At 57.9% G+C, this 14,116-nt stretch overlaps 6 protein-coding genes across 6 annotated transcripts; 1 reads left to right on the forward strand and 5 right to left on the reverse strand.

Moving 5' to 3' along the window:
* Positions 1-563: 563 nt before the first annotated feature.
* Positions 564-2,777, reverse strand: GGTG_05300 (hypothetical protein). The gene is made up of 4 exons (XM_009223099.1): positions 2,080-2,777; positions 1,974-2,007; positions 1,321-1,903; positions 564-1,250 (listed from the first exon to the last, which is right to left on the reverse strand). Exons 1-4 carry the CDS (start codon positions 2,453-2,455, stop codon positions 696-698), a joined length of 1,548 nt encoding a protein of 515 aa, XP_009221363.1. The 5' UTR covers positions 2,456-2,777; the 3' UTR covers positions 564-695.
* Positions 2,778-2,845: 68 nt separating this feature from the next.
* On the reverse strand, positions 2,846-3,082 carry GGTG_05301 (hypothetical protein; the record flags this gene model as incomplete). The annotated part of the gene is made up of 1 exon (XM_009223100.1): positions 2,846-3,082. One exon carries the CDS (start codon positions 3,080-3,082, stop codon positions 2,846-2,848), a length of 237 nt encoding a protein of 78 aa, XP_009221364.1.
* A 327-nt stretch (positions 3,083-3,409) lies between these two features.
* On the reverse strand, positions 3,410-8,273 carry GGTG_05302 (hypothetical protein; the record flags this gene model as incomplete). Its single annotated transcript, XM_009223101.1, has 3 exons — positions 3,410-4,117; positions 4,185-8,088; positions 8,200-8,273. The coding sequence occupies 3 exons, from the start codon at positions 8,271-8,273 to the stop codon at positions 3,410-3,412; spliced, it is 4,686 nt and encodes a 1,561-aa protein (XP_009221365.1).
* Positions 8,274-9,204: 931 nt separating this feature from the next.
* On the reverse strand, positions 9,205-10,210 carry GGTG_05303 (hypothetical protein; the record flags this gene model as incomplete). The annotated part of the gene is made up of 2 exons (XM_009223102.1): positions 9,205-9,705; positions 9,821-10,210. The coding sequence occupies 2 exons, from the start codon at positions 10,208-10,210 to the stop codon at positions 9,205-9,207; spliced, it is 891 nt and encodes a 296-aa protein (XP_009221366.1).
* A 415-nt stretch (positions 10,211-10,625) lies between these two features.
* On the reverse strand, positions 10,626-11,697 carry GGTG_05304 (chitin deacetylase). The gene is made up of 2 exons (XM_009223103.1): positions 11,289-11,697; positions 10,626-11,223 (listed from the first exon to the last, which is right to left on the reverse strand). Exons 1-2 carry the CDS (start codon positions 11,612-11,614, stop codon positions 10,782-10,784), a joined length of 768 nt encoding a protein of 255 aa, XP_009221367.1. The 5' UTR covers positions 11,615-11,697; the 3' UTR covers positions 10,626-10,781.
* An 865-nt stretch (positions 11,698-12,562) lies between these two features.
* Positions 12,563-13,594, forward strand: GGTG_05305 (hypothetical protein). Its single transcript, XM_009223104.1, has one exon. It carries the CDS (start codon positions 12,729-12,731, stop codon positions 13,164-13,166), a length of 438 nt encoding a protein of 145 aa, XP_009221368.1. The 5' UTR covers positions 12,563-12,728; the 3' UTR covers positions 13,167-13,594.
* The last annotated feature ends 522 nt before the right edge of the window (positions 13,595-14,116 follow it).

The raw sequence follows: 14,116 nt of genomic DNA on the forward strand, positions 1-14,116 counted from the left end.
ACGACGTCGTCCAAGAGGCTTACTCTTCCGCTAACGACAAAGGCGGAGATTGGCTCGCCGACGCCACATCGAGACGTCGTTCTGGTGCACCTCTGCTCTGCTGTGCGAAGATGCATCGGCAAGACGTCAGAAGCAACAAACCTAAACAATGCCAACGGGCGATGCCGCGCCGTATAGCGCCGGATGCCCGAGATGCCGCTCAGTGGAGGTGGACATTACACCAGCCGATCCCTGGGCGGCGGCCAGCAGAGCAGGGCTAGCCTTAGCCTCGCTTGGCGACTTGGGCTGTTGCGGCTTGGACTGCCCAAAACAACAAAGAGGGAGAGACAAAATATTGCATTAGGCTAGTATAGAAGAGCGGTCATGACGATGCCGAGCTCAGAGTATGTCGGAAAAGGAAAGGGGCGTCGATGTCGGCTTTTGCGAGTTCCGATATGGTCGGTGGCTGGGTGGGTTGGAATCGAAGTTGGGTGCTTTCCCCGTCAATCTCCATCGACATTGCATTTGGGTCTCCGGATTGCCGTGTAAAGACCGACCAGAGTCTCACAACGCCAAAAAGGGATACGTAGGTAGTAGGTATGTAGTATTAATTTTATCGCCAGAGGGTCTGTCTCGCTCCCCCTCTTGGCCCTGTCTATGACTGATCTCCCCTCGCATTCACCTCCCACACCCAAACACACACTCACACTCTCCCCTCAAACCTTTGCCCAAAGCCCAACCCCCAGCCGCCTGCCCTTGGCCACGCGGCTTGCCACAATGAAACCGGCAGATATCAGCATAGATGCGCCCGAGAACACCTGGGCGCCCAGGTAGCTCCCGCCCATGCGCGACACGAGCGCGCCGGCGACGGGCGACCCCATGAGGGCGCCGAAGCTGACGATGGTGAAGACCATGCCGATGCGCACGCCCGTCTTGCGCGGGTCCGATGACGTGAGGTTGGCCAGCCCGGCCGGGAAGATGGACTGGATCCCGCCCGCGACGGTGCCGTAGCAGGCCACCCACGCGTACAGGCCCGCCACGTCGCGCACCGCCGCCCACGCCAGCGCCCCGGCCCCGGTCAAGACGGTGAGCAGCACGAAGATGTTGAGGACGCCCACCCGGTCCGCCAGATAGTTGGGCACGATGCGGCCGAAGAAACCGACGCCGTTGATGACGAGCAGCAGGTTGAGCGAGTCCGTGTACGACAACCCGATGACGTCGCGGCTGTAGGCGGCCACGTAGAAGAAGGCGATGTAGACGCTCACGAAGGCCTAGCACACGGGTCAGTCCTTCCTTCTCACAAAAAGCAAAAGGAGAAAAAAGAAAGAAAGAGGAACGTACAAAAAACGAGCCGCAGGCATAAAACGTATACTCCAGCTCCCGGAAGCTCGCCCAGTCCACAAAGGAGCCCCCCTTGCGCGGCGGCACCCGCGGGCGCAGGCAGAAGAAGGCGGCCGACATGCAGGCGAGCTGCACGAGCGCTATCGCGCGGAGCGTCCACGCGAACCCGACGACCGGGAGCAGCTGGCGCACCATGCTCGGGAACACGAGCCCGCCCGTGGCGGACCCGCAGGCGCCAAGCCCGACGGCGAGCGAGCGCTTCTTGCCGAACCAGGTGCTGACCACGGCGATGGCTGGGCAAAAGACGCAGCCGTTGCCGAGGCCTGTGCAGACGCCCTGCGCCAGCAGGAACTGCCAGTAGGACGTGCACTGCGCCGTCGCGAAAGTGCCCGCCGCTATGAGGGCCGTGCCCATGATGAAGACGGCGCGGAAGTAGCCCGCGTCCGTCAGCCGGCCCGCGAGGGTGCCGACGAAGAAGATGAGGAACACCTGCATCGACCCGATCCACGCCACCTCGGACGGCGGCCGCCCGAGCAGGCCGACGTAGTAGGTCTGGAACAGGCCAAACGAGTTGATGAGGCCCCTTGCGCGGTCCGAAGGGCGCGTTAGTCGAGCAATAGCAACCGAAACAAGCAACCAAAGAGGGTACTTACCAGGTGTTCATGACCACCAGATGTGAGCCCAGCACTATCACCATCCCCAACCCGTCAGCCTCTCCCGCCCCTTTCCACAACACACAGAAAAGAAACCAAAACTCACCCGCAAGCCACGCATTGGCGCCCCCGTCCGGCGGCGGCCCGGGGTTCCAGCTCGACCGCGTCGTCGTCCGGCTCAGCACCCTGCTGACGACGCGGCCCAGGCCCGTCGCCGGTGGCGGCCGGTCCTCCGGCCCCGTCGACCCGTCGCGCAGCGAGCTCGACGATGATGCGCTTGAGGACCGCCTCTCGAGCCGGCTGTCGTCTGCCCCGGGGCCCGGCGCCGCGCTGCCGCTGCCGCAGTGCTTTTCCGTGCTGTTCACCGTTGTCGTGGTTGTCGTGGGCGTCGGCCCGCCGACGTTGCCGCCTTGCTTTTCTGGATCCGGGTCCATGCTGCTGCTCTCCCTATCGCTGCCGGTGCTGGCCGGCGGCCGTGTCATGCCCTTCCCGCTTTTTGTGCCTATGTGGTGCCGGTCCTGTAGGCACACGCCAGGTACCAGGCGGCTGTCACTCCTACTGGTGGGCGGATATAGTTCGGTGGTAGGGAGTGCTTGGGTTCTTCCAACCTTCAGCTGCCAAGGCTTTCGATTCTTGGGATCACCTAAATAAAATAAGATAGAGAGATGGACACAAGCAAAAGAACAAGATATAACAGAACAACTCCTTCCGTCCGAGCCGCGATTGCCCCGGCATATCTAATCGTCCGGCCGAGTCAAGCCGGCCATGGGTACGAATTATGTCAAATCCCGACACCACGCCTTTTGCCCATCAGTCATAGCCCAGACCGCCATCGTCCATGTCATCTCGCCTGGCAACTGCAAGCAAATTTGTCATCCCCACTGTTCGGGGAGCCTCGTTTCTCCGCACTCGATCCATTTCCCGGCGGCCACAAGAAGCACTTGCTCCACGCTTATTCCCGCCAGCCCGCTTATCCCTGCCACACCGTCGGCTGTCGGAATCCAACGGTACGCTATCGCCAACCTCGAATCTACATCTGCCCGATCTCGGCCAGCCAGGCCGCCATTGGTATCCACATCTTTCTCACTACCACCACATGCTCCCGCCATGGCTTTGGAGAGAAATCCGGGTAGCTATTTAGTCTCCTAGCTTGGCTATAACTTAGGCGAAGCAAATTTACAATACAGGCCACAAAATCCCTTCCCCTGTAGGTCAGGTCCAAACATCTTACATGCCCCGCCCGCCAAAAAGCAACATTTACTCCGCCTGCCCATTACTCCCCGAATGTTTCCCATATCTCATAACCACCAAGTCCGTACCAAAATCATTTGTGTCTAGTATCCCCTTCAAAATCCGGCCATGGTCAAACTGACCTGCGGCCCATACGTTTATAAACACCGAGAAAATGACTCCAGTTTGGGGAAAGCATCTTGGCCTTAAAAGCCGCCGACGATGGCGTTTACCCAATGCCAGAACGACATTGGCGTAGTCTTCGCCATGTCCTGGGTTCCAGTGCGCGACGACGTCCTGGCGTCCAGAAACTTGCCCGTGCTGCGCTTCTGGTTAAGCTTCATCGCCCGGTCCGGGATCGCCGAGCGGCACAGACCCGCTTCGCAGGTGTCATTGGTCCACTTGAAGCGGAAGTCATCGCCGAACCACACTCCCGACTCATCGCCGTTGTAGTCGAAGGTGATAGAGCTGAGATTCGTTAGATTGTGCTCCATGCGGCCCAATGGAATCGTTGCCAGGCGGCAGTTGGTGAGATTCTGGCCAGCGCACGAGTGGAAGATCAGGGGAAATGAAACGACCTCGACTTCGTCATCAACGTCCGAGTCGTATCGCATTCCAGTAACGTTGACCTCGCAATCAGGGTTAGTTGTGTTGCAACCCATGTCGAACGAAATCATGTCAAATCGGAAACAAGGGTTGGTTCTCAACGGCCCGAACCCGATCTGGGCCATCGTCGACTGCGAAGAGTTGGGTGGGATGAACATGGACATGTTGCCTTCAGACGTCGGATAGTACGTCTGGTTTGGCGGCGGCGCGAGATAGAATCCGTTGGAGAACCAGAGGCGATGATAGGGGTTAAAGAGAGGCATCGGCGACGTGGCATTGACAGTTTGGAGTTTGGGTCTGTCGTCGAACTAGAGGCATCAAGTCACGTTAGATTGATGAACACAAGGCATGTGTACGGCGATGTGGAGAACCTACTGTGAGTGTCACTTCTCCTCGGTCGCCAGCATTGCCGCATGTTGTCGACGGAGATGCGCCGCTTTCTGTCGCAGTGGCAGTGTCGCTAGCCGAGGAGGAGTTTGTAACCGTAGCCAGAGTAGTTGGAGCGCCCTGATCTTGACCCTGGCCCCGAGCACGGGAAGTCGACGTTGATGACGCGTTCCCGGTAGCGGATGCCGTCGAGTACGTGCCGTTTCCAGATGAGCCATCAGTTGGCGCTGTAGAAGCTCTCCCTCCCTGACCTTGGCCCTGGCCTCCCTGACCTTGACCTTGGCCGGGCGCTGGCGTGACGGTTGCATTGTTCGAATCACCTTGGCCGCCTTGGCCACCTTGACCGCCCTGCGGAGGGAAAGAGGGGGTGGCAGATGTTATGTTGGCCGAAAGTGTTCCGTTGGTACTCGCCGATAGCGTTGGGCTCCCGCTTTGACCTTGGCCTCCCTGACCCTGACCGCCCTGAGCCGGAGAAGTGGGTGTAGCAGATGTGGTGTTTGAAGCTGCTGCTGTTCCGTTGATGCTAGTTGAAGCTGTCGGGGTGGTGCCGCCCTGTGCACCTTGTCCTTGTCCCTGGCCGCCCTGGCCACCCTGAGCTGGGGAGGACGTACTCGCGGTCGTATTGCTTGGAATGCTGAACGCGGTCCCATTGACATTGACTGTTGGCGACGGGCTGCCGCCGCCTTGTCCTCCCTGGCCAGCTTGAGCGGAAGAAGTGGTAGAGGTCGCGTTGCTGGGGGTTCCGGATGAGGTTCCATTGATGCTGGGTGTCGGTAGTAGTGGGCTGCCTCCGCCTTGACCACCCTGGCCACCTTGGCCACCCTGAGTTGAAGGAGGCAAGGTAGGCGAGGTAGAGGTTGACGATGTTGCATTGATAGGAGTGGTGGGAGCCGTCCCGTTGATGCTCACCGGAGATGTCGGACTACCGCCTTGTCCTTGACCTCCCTGTCCTCCCTGGCCGCCCTGAGGGGGCAGAGTGGCAGTGGATGAAGTAGAGTTGGCGAAGAGGGTAGATTCAGTCCCATTGATACTTGTCACCGAAGCAGGGCCACCTCCCTGCCCCTGTCCACCTTGACCACCCTGTCCGGCTGGGCTTGGAGTGGGCGATGCCATGGAGCTTGCATTGACAGCAGAGGTGGAGTCTGTGCCATTGATGCTCGGCACCGAGGTTGGACCTCCGCCTTGTCCCTGGCCACCCTGGCCTGGAGTGGGCGATGTTGTGGAGCTTGCATTGGCAGCAGTGGTGAAATCCGTGCCGTTGACGCTTGACATTGGGGTTAAGCCACCGCCTTGTCCCTGGCCGCCCTGGTTTGTAGTCGGAGTTGCGGTGGCGGTCTCATTGAAACTGATAGTTGGAACAGAACTGTTAGTCGCCACAAAGGTGGAGATTGTTGCGTTGAAAGAAGTGGTTTCATTCGCGGACAGCGAGGGTAGCGGGCCAACTATCCCCTGGGTTGGGCGAGAGGGCTCGGTTATGATGGTGATGTTGGATGTTGTGAATGGTGCAACCGATGTGATGTTAGCCGTTGGAGACGTAGTGGCCGAGATGGTGCTGTTTGATACGACAGAAGAGGTGGCGTTGGCTGTTGCGGACAACCCATCTCCACCTTGGTCGGGTGTCAATGTGTTGGTAGAGTTGCTGGGAGTCGAGGCAGAAGGTGTGCTGCCGCCTGTGCCCGGCAGCCCAGTGATGTTGGCCAAAGTCGACGTGCTGCCCGTAATCAGTGCTGGCAGGGAAGGCGATGCTGTAATAGTGCTATTGGCCGCAGTTGTGACATTTGCTGATGCCGATGGTGACATCGTCGTGTTCAAAGGCAGTGAGGGAGCGCCACTCTGGCCGGGGGCAGTAAGCGTTGGAGTTACAGTAGCATTGATCGAAGAGGGACCACTTGCTTCGACCTGGCCAGGGGCTCCTGAAGTTGGAGCTGCGGTGCTGTTTGCTGGAACACTGACAGTTGCTTCTAGCGGATTTGCCATAGTCGTGTTCAGGGAGGCGGTTGGCCCAAAAGTAGAGTTGCCTGTGAAGCTGACATTGGCAGATACGGGCGGGATGCTAGTCAGAGGCCCCGGGGTTGCTGATACAGCAGAACTGGGGGTGGCCATGGGAGGCGCGGTGGTGTTACCCGTCGAAGTAGCATTGAGCGGGACTGAAGTGAAGGCACTGCTAGATGTGCTGCCCGTGATGTTCCCCACAGACTCGGAGGAGACGATGCCAGGAGTAGTCTGCGACGAGATCGTAGCGTTGGCCGAAGACAGCGACGCGACCGCAGTTCCATTCAGGGCTGACGTCGGGGATTGACTGGGAGTGAGGTCTATGGTCGTTGTCAGGTTCCAGGACGGACGCCCAGTGCCTGCGGACGCGACAGGGGTAGTCTGAGCCGAGCTGGGGCCACCGACAGATGTGTCTGCCGAAGGAGACAGTATCAAGGACGCTGACGAATCCAGAGACACAGTCGTGAACAAGGAGGGCGTGACCGAGGGCTTTGTAGACGCAGATGCCGTCTCATTGACAAAGGAAGCGGTGCCTGTAATTGGGATGGGTGTGCCGAAAGAAGAAGAGCTTGAGAGGCTCGGGGAGCTGGTCTCTGAAGTCGAGATATTGGCAGAGCTCGTGGACCGCGAGATTTCCTCTTCAGGACATGTCGGCATCAGGGAGACAGATGGGGGTTGAGTGACGGTGACAGTGATTGGCTGCTGCTCAACTGTTGTCGGGACAGACGTTGTGGCTGTGACGGTCACCACGGAGGTATCATGGCTATCTCCCCCTGGTACGGAGTAGTAGGTTATCACTACGTGGTCAGCAGATGAGGTTGAAGGCGCCACGGTTTGGCTGTCATCTGTGCCGCCACCAGCTGGCAAGCTAGTTGTGTAGGTCGAGACCCGAGGAGGGATTCCATCCTCGCCAGAGATAATGGTGGTGATGATCTTGGGTGTACTGGAGGGGGTCGATGGGAGGTCACCAGGGGCGCCCGTCTCAACAGGGCCCGACGGCCCATATGGAACGAATGTAGCCGGAGACTTTGATGCAACATCTGTACCGACAGTCTCTGGAGGGAATGGAATCTCTGAGATGAGGCTACCTGATGGGAATGGAACATCTGGAATAAAGGTTTCCGTGGGCCGTGGAACCTCTGGGATGTCAGATTCCGCCGGGATCGGAAACTCGGTGATGATTATTCCCGAAGGGATCTCCGGAGCTGCTGTGGCCGGTGGAGTGGGAAACTCCGAGATTTCGGTTCCTGACAAGGTTGGCAGAGTCTCCCACTCTGGCTCCCTAGTCTCGGTGATGAACGAGAAAGTAGACTCTCCGATGGAGATTGAGAAGTCTCCTGTGGTGGGCTGCGGAATGTCGGGGATCTCGGGGGTTGGGAAAAGCGTCTTGGTCAATTCAGTGAATGACGACTGTCCAAGAGGGATGGTCACCGTGAAGACAACGCTCGAGTCCAGTTCCGGCATAGAGAATGCCGCAACAGTGATTCCCTCATCACCCTCGCCGGCGTCCGTCTCTGGGGATTTAGCCGTCCAAGTCACGTTTCCTGGAGCGCCTGTAGGCTTGGCATCATCAGGTGTCAGGGTGAAAGTGGTGACGACAACCATAGGCAAGGTGTGGCTGCCAGACGCGGGGATGGTCTTCAGGGTCCTAGTAACCAAGCGAGGCGAGCCTGTCTTGACAACGGTGGTATCGAATGCGGGCTCCTCGGAAGACGGGGCAACAGCTGGTGGGCCATACTCGGGAAAGGAGAGCTGAGGAACAGTGACGGTGGTTTTGCCAAGGGTGACGGTGCTGACAATGGAGTTGATGGTTGAAAGAGTGTTTGTGGCAATCGTCACCGTCTTGGGTGGCAGTGTCACAAGCTCTGTCGAGACTGCATCGCAGGTGTCGTTCCATCCACTGCAGGAACAGTGGGAGTCAACAGGAGTAAAAAGTGCAGGTAAAGCGATAGAGCGACACAGAGAGAGGCCAACGCAGAATTTTATTTCGGGTCGGATTGGAGGGACATACCTGGTCTTGGACGCAACCGAGGACAGCGCCAGACTGGAAGCGACCAGACGCCTCAGAAGCTTGGTGAAACGCATCCCTCTCGGCGGTCCCCACAGATTCCCGGGGCGAGATTACCGTTGTACTGAGGGTGTCGTGAAGTGGAAGGCTACCCGAGTAGAGACAAGGTTGGAGAACCCCAAGAATCCAAAGGCAAATTGAGGCACCTATCAGACCAGGCAGCGGGCGTGGCTGCTCGTGTAAAGAGCGTGAGCTGTCTCGGTGACCGCAAGATAGTGAGAGAACGAAGGACCATGCAGTAAGAGAAAGGGAAACGAGAGCGGCGGGTGGAGGAAGGGAGAGTGGTGGTGAAGGAAGAGACCAGATGGGGTGGGGAGTGGAAATGGCAAAAACATTGAGCAGCAGCAGAACAACCTCCGCCCAAACACGTTGGGACACCAAGCCAGGCAGCCTCCTCCGTCGGGAAGGCGTGGTAGAATCACGACGAGAGCAGCAAGAACGTGCCCGCCCTAGGAAGGCAGCCCAGCCTCTATCTGCAATCGACTGCAGAAGGGAAGACCTTCCTCAACAGGATCTCCCAGCCGCTCCTTCCCTTGTAGTGAAGAGGTGCATGCGGAACGGAAGGTGCTGCATCAAAGTGGGACGCGTGATATCCGCGAGAGTACCTACCTAGCGACATTCCCGGAAGGAGCCTCACGAGCTAGAATTCTGGACACCAGGTACTCCAATCGGCCTTTTGAGCCCGGGCAGCATTTGAGCTGCGAGCACCCCTTCTTCTCGTCTGCTCCAGCCCAGTAAAACGCTAGATGCACTTTCGACTTCTCGGACTGATCTTCAAGGCTCAAACTAGCGGTGTGGTGTTCTCTCTCTTGGGAAGGGGACGTATCGGCGACACAGATCTTGGCCTCCCCGGCGATTGCCTAGGCTGTAGAAAGCCATGAACGAGAACTTGCACGGCCGTCATGGTGGCATATTCTGTTGCTCGCCCTACCTCACAAGTCACACTACCTACACTGGATCATCCTCGTATGGGACTCCAGCGGCTCGAGCCGCCACCGCATCTTCCGGAACAACCACCCTCGTTTCCGACTCCAATTTCGCAACCCAGAGCGCCGCGCCCGCCGTGGATGTGAGGAGGAAGAAGAGGGACAGCACAGGGACCAGCTCCAGAATCATGGCGGCGGTGCCAAACCAGATGTACTCCCAAGTCCGCTTTGCGTTTTCCTCCTTGCGCTGCCGGCGGTCCAACCCCCGTAACTGGTACCATCTATAGTGACACAGCTTGCCAAGACGCGTGCCTGTGATGGTGATGAAGGCCGGGACCCCGACAACGGGCACGAGGTTCAAGGGCAGAAAGATGATGAGCTCGGCAATTTGTGTCAAGCTCCAGGGAGAGTAAACCGCCGGCGAGGTGGGCTTGCCTAGCATCTTGACCGAGTTGGGCGCATCGGGGAAGAGCAGTCGGTGCGGGGCGATCAGATCGGTCAGTGAGAAGTTGATCAGGATTGCCTGCGAATGCCAGTTAGCCACCGAAGTTTACGTTGCTCCCCTGACGCTGCTCGGTGTGGAGATGTCCAGCTGCCATCAAGGAGTGGGTGGGAGAAAGTGGCAGGCGGCGACATACATCAAACACGTCAACCCTGACCTCGTCAACAAAGAAGCCTTCGAACAGGGCCTGGATAATGATCAACCCTTCGCCAAGCACCAGGACGACGGCGTTTACCCAAGCGCCCCATCCATGGAAGATGGCAAGAAAAGCAAACTGGGGCAGGAATGCGAATGCGAAGAGTATAAAGTAAACGAGCAGCGATATGAGCGACAATGGGAGGAGGCGGCCCGCAAATAGGGGGTAGAATTCGGGGTGACGGAGGAAGTAGTAAATGCCAACGAGAGGATAGGAGCCCGCTCGTAGGCCCCTCCAGAGATAGTTTAAAGGGCGCGAGAAGGGTTTGGTCAGCGACTGCATGTGCGAAGAATTTCGGTTCCCCGCCGCGGGGTCGCTAGGAGGCGGCATTTTTGCCAATGTTGTTGGCGAGCAAAATGTGAGGTAAATGGCGATACCGAGCGGCGCAATACAGTGAGGTGTCGTTGTTGGTGTTGAAAAGAGGGAAGTTTAGCTCTGGCGTAGGAGTTGGTGTTCGTGCACATGACGACATCCCGAGGCAGAAATGCTTGACTCAGCTGAGGCAAAGGGGGATATGATTGGTCAGATGATGGAGCTCCTGCTCCACTAGCGCGGCGCGAATCTTGGGGGGACTGCGCGCAGCTCGTTTGTTCGCGACTTATCCTTGTTCGAATTTATTTTTGGTCATCACACAGGGAAAAGCCGTCCAGCCCTCCTGTCCAGCCGAGGAGACCATGAAATGGCAAGACGAGCATCGTTCGTGCTGATTGATAAATATCACCTTCTACCCAAGTCAGAACTTGATGCGCAAATGCCTATAAATTGGCCTATATACAACACGCCCACATATTTGGGCGTCGTTAGTTACTATGTACATCATACTCATCAATGCCTGTATTCGCTATGGCTTTCTCAACAATCCTTAGGCGACAAGCTGGGTCATTCATCCATCTTCATCCGCCTAGCACTTGTTCTGGCCGTTGCCGGCAAAGTTGCCAGGCTGGTAGGCGCCGCCGGCGTCGCCGAGACAATCGGCAACGGTCACCAGGGCCAGGTTGTTCTGCTTCGCCCAGTTGATGAGCCAGGGCACAAGAACCTCGACGGTGCTCTGGTAGGTCTCGTGCATGAGAGGGATGTGGCCGTTGCCGCCAGCGCCGGCCCGGGTAAACTCGGCCTGGCTCTGCTGGGCCGACTTGCCGTTCCAGTCGCCCGCGTCAATGTCGTTGGTGATGACCTTGTAGCCGAGGGTGCGCATGGTGTTGAGCACCTGGCCGCCCGTGGCAAGGTACGGCGGGCGCATGTAGGCGGGCTTCTTGCCGAAGATGTTGACAAAGGCCTGCTCCAGGCGCTGCATCTCCTGGGTGATGGCGTTGCCCTGGAGGTTGCCAAGGTTGGCGTGAGACCTGCGGAGGAGGCGAGTTAGCGACGGTTTTTGTGGGCGAAAACAAAAGGAGTACCAGAAACCTACCAGGTGTGGGACGAGATCTGATGGCCCGAGTTATAGGCACTCTTGACGGCAGATGCCTGGTTGTAGATGCAGCCATAGAGCGTGCCGGTGAAGAAGAAGGTTGCTTTGGCATTGGCGGCGTTGAGGATGTTGACCAGCCTCTGGGTGTACTGGTAGGGCCCATCGTCGAAGGCCAGAGCCAGCGTGTTGGGGCGAGCGCACTTGGTGTAAACCACGCCCGGGTTAGGGGCCCTCCGGATCATCTCGATGGGGTTCGGCGCCGGGTAGGCCCAGGCAGGGGCCACCTCAGCCGCCAGGAGGACCAACGACGCAACAGAAAAGAGCATCTTGCAGGTTGTAAGAGGCGCCTAGTCAAGGAGATATCGAAAAAAAAATAGATCGACGTGTGTCCAACAGCCAAGTGTAATCGCCAATCAAGGTCGGCGGCCTAAGCTGCACTCGTTACCGGCGCCTAAGCTAGACAGAGAGGATGATGGGTAGCCTCTCCTCCAACAGCTCCTGCCCAGAACCTGGGTCAACCTATTTCTACTTTTTTATGTATCATGATGTACCCCAGAAACGGGAGCGTGGACCCGTTGTGCATGGAACTTGGTCGGGCAACTCGGTTGCATGGGAAACATTGGATGGATGGGTCCCTGCTTTCCTGCTTTCGGGGCACGGGGCACGAAAGCATGGTGATGATAATTATTCCGTGGATAATGGACAAGGTCCCAGCCGCAGCTGCCTTTAGCCGGCAGATTCACCCCTCTGTAGGCGGGTCGGATATGTGGGATAGCCGTTTTGGGCCACGGAGATTTTGACCAAGTGCCGCTGAACCCCAACCACCAGCGGTAGCATGGGCGTATGAATTGTGGGGAGAGAGCAAGAGCGATATTTTAAAGCACATGGTGAGGGCGATCAGCCGCGTTTGGTGTGTAGTGCCTGGTTTCACTGGTGGACGATGGTTGGAGAACTTCCTTGCGTATATGAAGGAAGTCCTGGTTGCGCTAGTTCCTACAAAGGCATGGTCTATGAAGAAACGGATCAAGCGAGCCGTCAGTCGATGCCCAGAGCGTGAAAACACTGGATTGCGTAACCTCGAAAATGGCAACACCCGACTCCTCAAGGAATTTAATGCGAGGGCTGGTCTGCTAGGGGCGCTTCCAATAAGATCAGCTGATGAGGTGTTTGAGGTGGGAAACTATGGGGGTGGGACAAACACCCGTCCATTTCGGAGCCGCCGCCAGAAGCCGCCACGATAAGGAAACCCCACGCACCTACCCCAAAAGCATCTTCACCCCCGCCAAGCATACGCATCGTCACTTCCTTGGCCTTGTGGACCTGGTGCCTAACCACGAACGACACCTCTGCCTCATTGGTTTCTGACCAAGCCGCTCGGCCGAACAACTCCGCCCCCTGCCTGACGCGCACTCGACCTGACACCTGAAAGCAAACACCACAATGGACGTCCAATGCCAGTGCGGCGCCGTCTCGTTCCGGACGCCCTCATCCGTCCCCCAGGCCGTCTTCCACTGCCACTGCACCCAGTGCCAAGCCCAGTCGGCGTCGGCCTTTGGCACTTCAGCCGTCTTCCCCACAAACGGCATCTTCCCGCTGAGCCCTGAGCTCGAGGCCAGGCTCGGGCTGTACAACCGCCCCGCCGAGCGCGCCGACAGCGGCCGCGTGGTGCGATGCTACTTCTGCAAGACATGCGGCGTCCGGCTCATGCACCTCGGCATCGAGAAGGACGGCAGCCCGAGGTCCTTTGTCTCGGTCAAGGGCGGCAACATCAAGGGGCTTGACTGGAGCTCCGCCACGCACATCTACACCGAAAGCGCCGTCGTGCCTATCCCGGCGGGCGTCAAGTCGTTCCCCCGTGCGCCGTCGCCGTCCTCTTGATCTTGCCATAACCGCAAGATATAGATTGCAGTCGAGAATCAGAGCGACGACGTACATATTCTCTCCGAGAAGAGCCAGGGGGTGAGATTGTTGCTTGTGATTGCTTGTGTACTTTTTTCCTGCTCACTATCTTTTCAGATCTGTCCAGCCCCTGAGCACGAGACACAGCATCATGGGGCTTGACAAAGTTTACGCATTGAGGCATGTGGAATCGCCAACAAGCTGCACCAACATGCCGGTTGTCTTGTTTGCTCAGGTCGCTTTCTCTTTCTCACATTCACTAATCCCTATGTAGTTAACTGCCCATCAATCTGCCTACCAAATCATCATATGCCCACCTATTCAGGGACACGCCTGGGCAACTCGTTTGCGTAAACAAGGTTCGCGGCTACAAACAAAGCCACTGAGCTGAAATCTGCTTCTTGACTGTCGAGTCAGTGTCGCGAGGCTCCAAGGCCGTGCCCATCAGGTCTGGAAGCCCAGACTCAGGGTCCGGACCGTCCATGACGGCACGGCGACCGCGTATGGCTCTTCACTACCCGGGAACGCGTCTTGGCAGACCGAGCGCGACGACTTTCTGTGGATAAACTCCCGGGAGCTACGCAGCACCTTGTTTGGGTCCATGGCCGCGCTGTGTAGAGAGCTCCCACGGACCCGCGTTTGCCCTTATTGTTTTCGGTGGTGATGGGGAGGTGCTTCCTTAGCCCTACCTGCATCTTCTTGCCTGCATATCCCTTCCTGCAGATTTCTGTCTGTATCTCTTTACCTGCATCTTTTTAGTTGTGACTCTTGCCTGCGTCCCAACCTCCTTGATTCTTCACAGCCTATACACCGAACTCTGCCGCATTCACTAGTCTACAAGTCAGTTGATCTCGGCCAGCAGGCTGGCCTAACACCGAGCTGGGTTCAAGGTCGTGCCGTCTGCCTGGCTGATCTCTCGATGGACTGCG

The sequence above is a fragment of the Gaeumannomyces tritici genome (assembly GCF_000145635.1).
Source record: "Gaeumannomyces tritici R3-111a-1 unplaced genomic scaffold supercont2.3, whole genome shotgun sequence".
Classification (NCBI taxonomy): Eukaryota; Fungi; Ascomycota; class Sordariomycetes; order Magnaporthales; family Magnaporthaceae; genus Gaeumannomyces; species Gaeumannomyces tritici.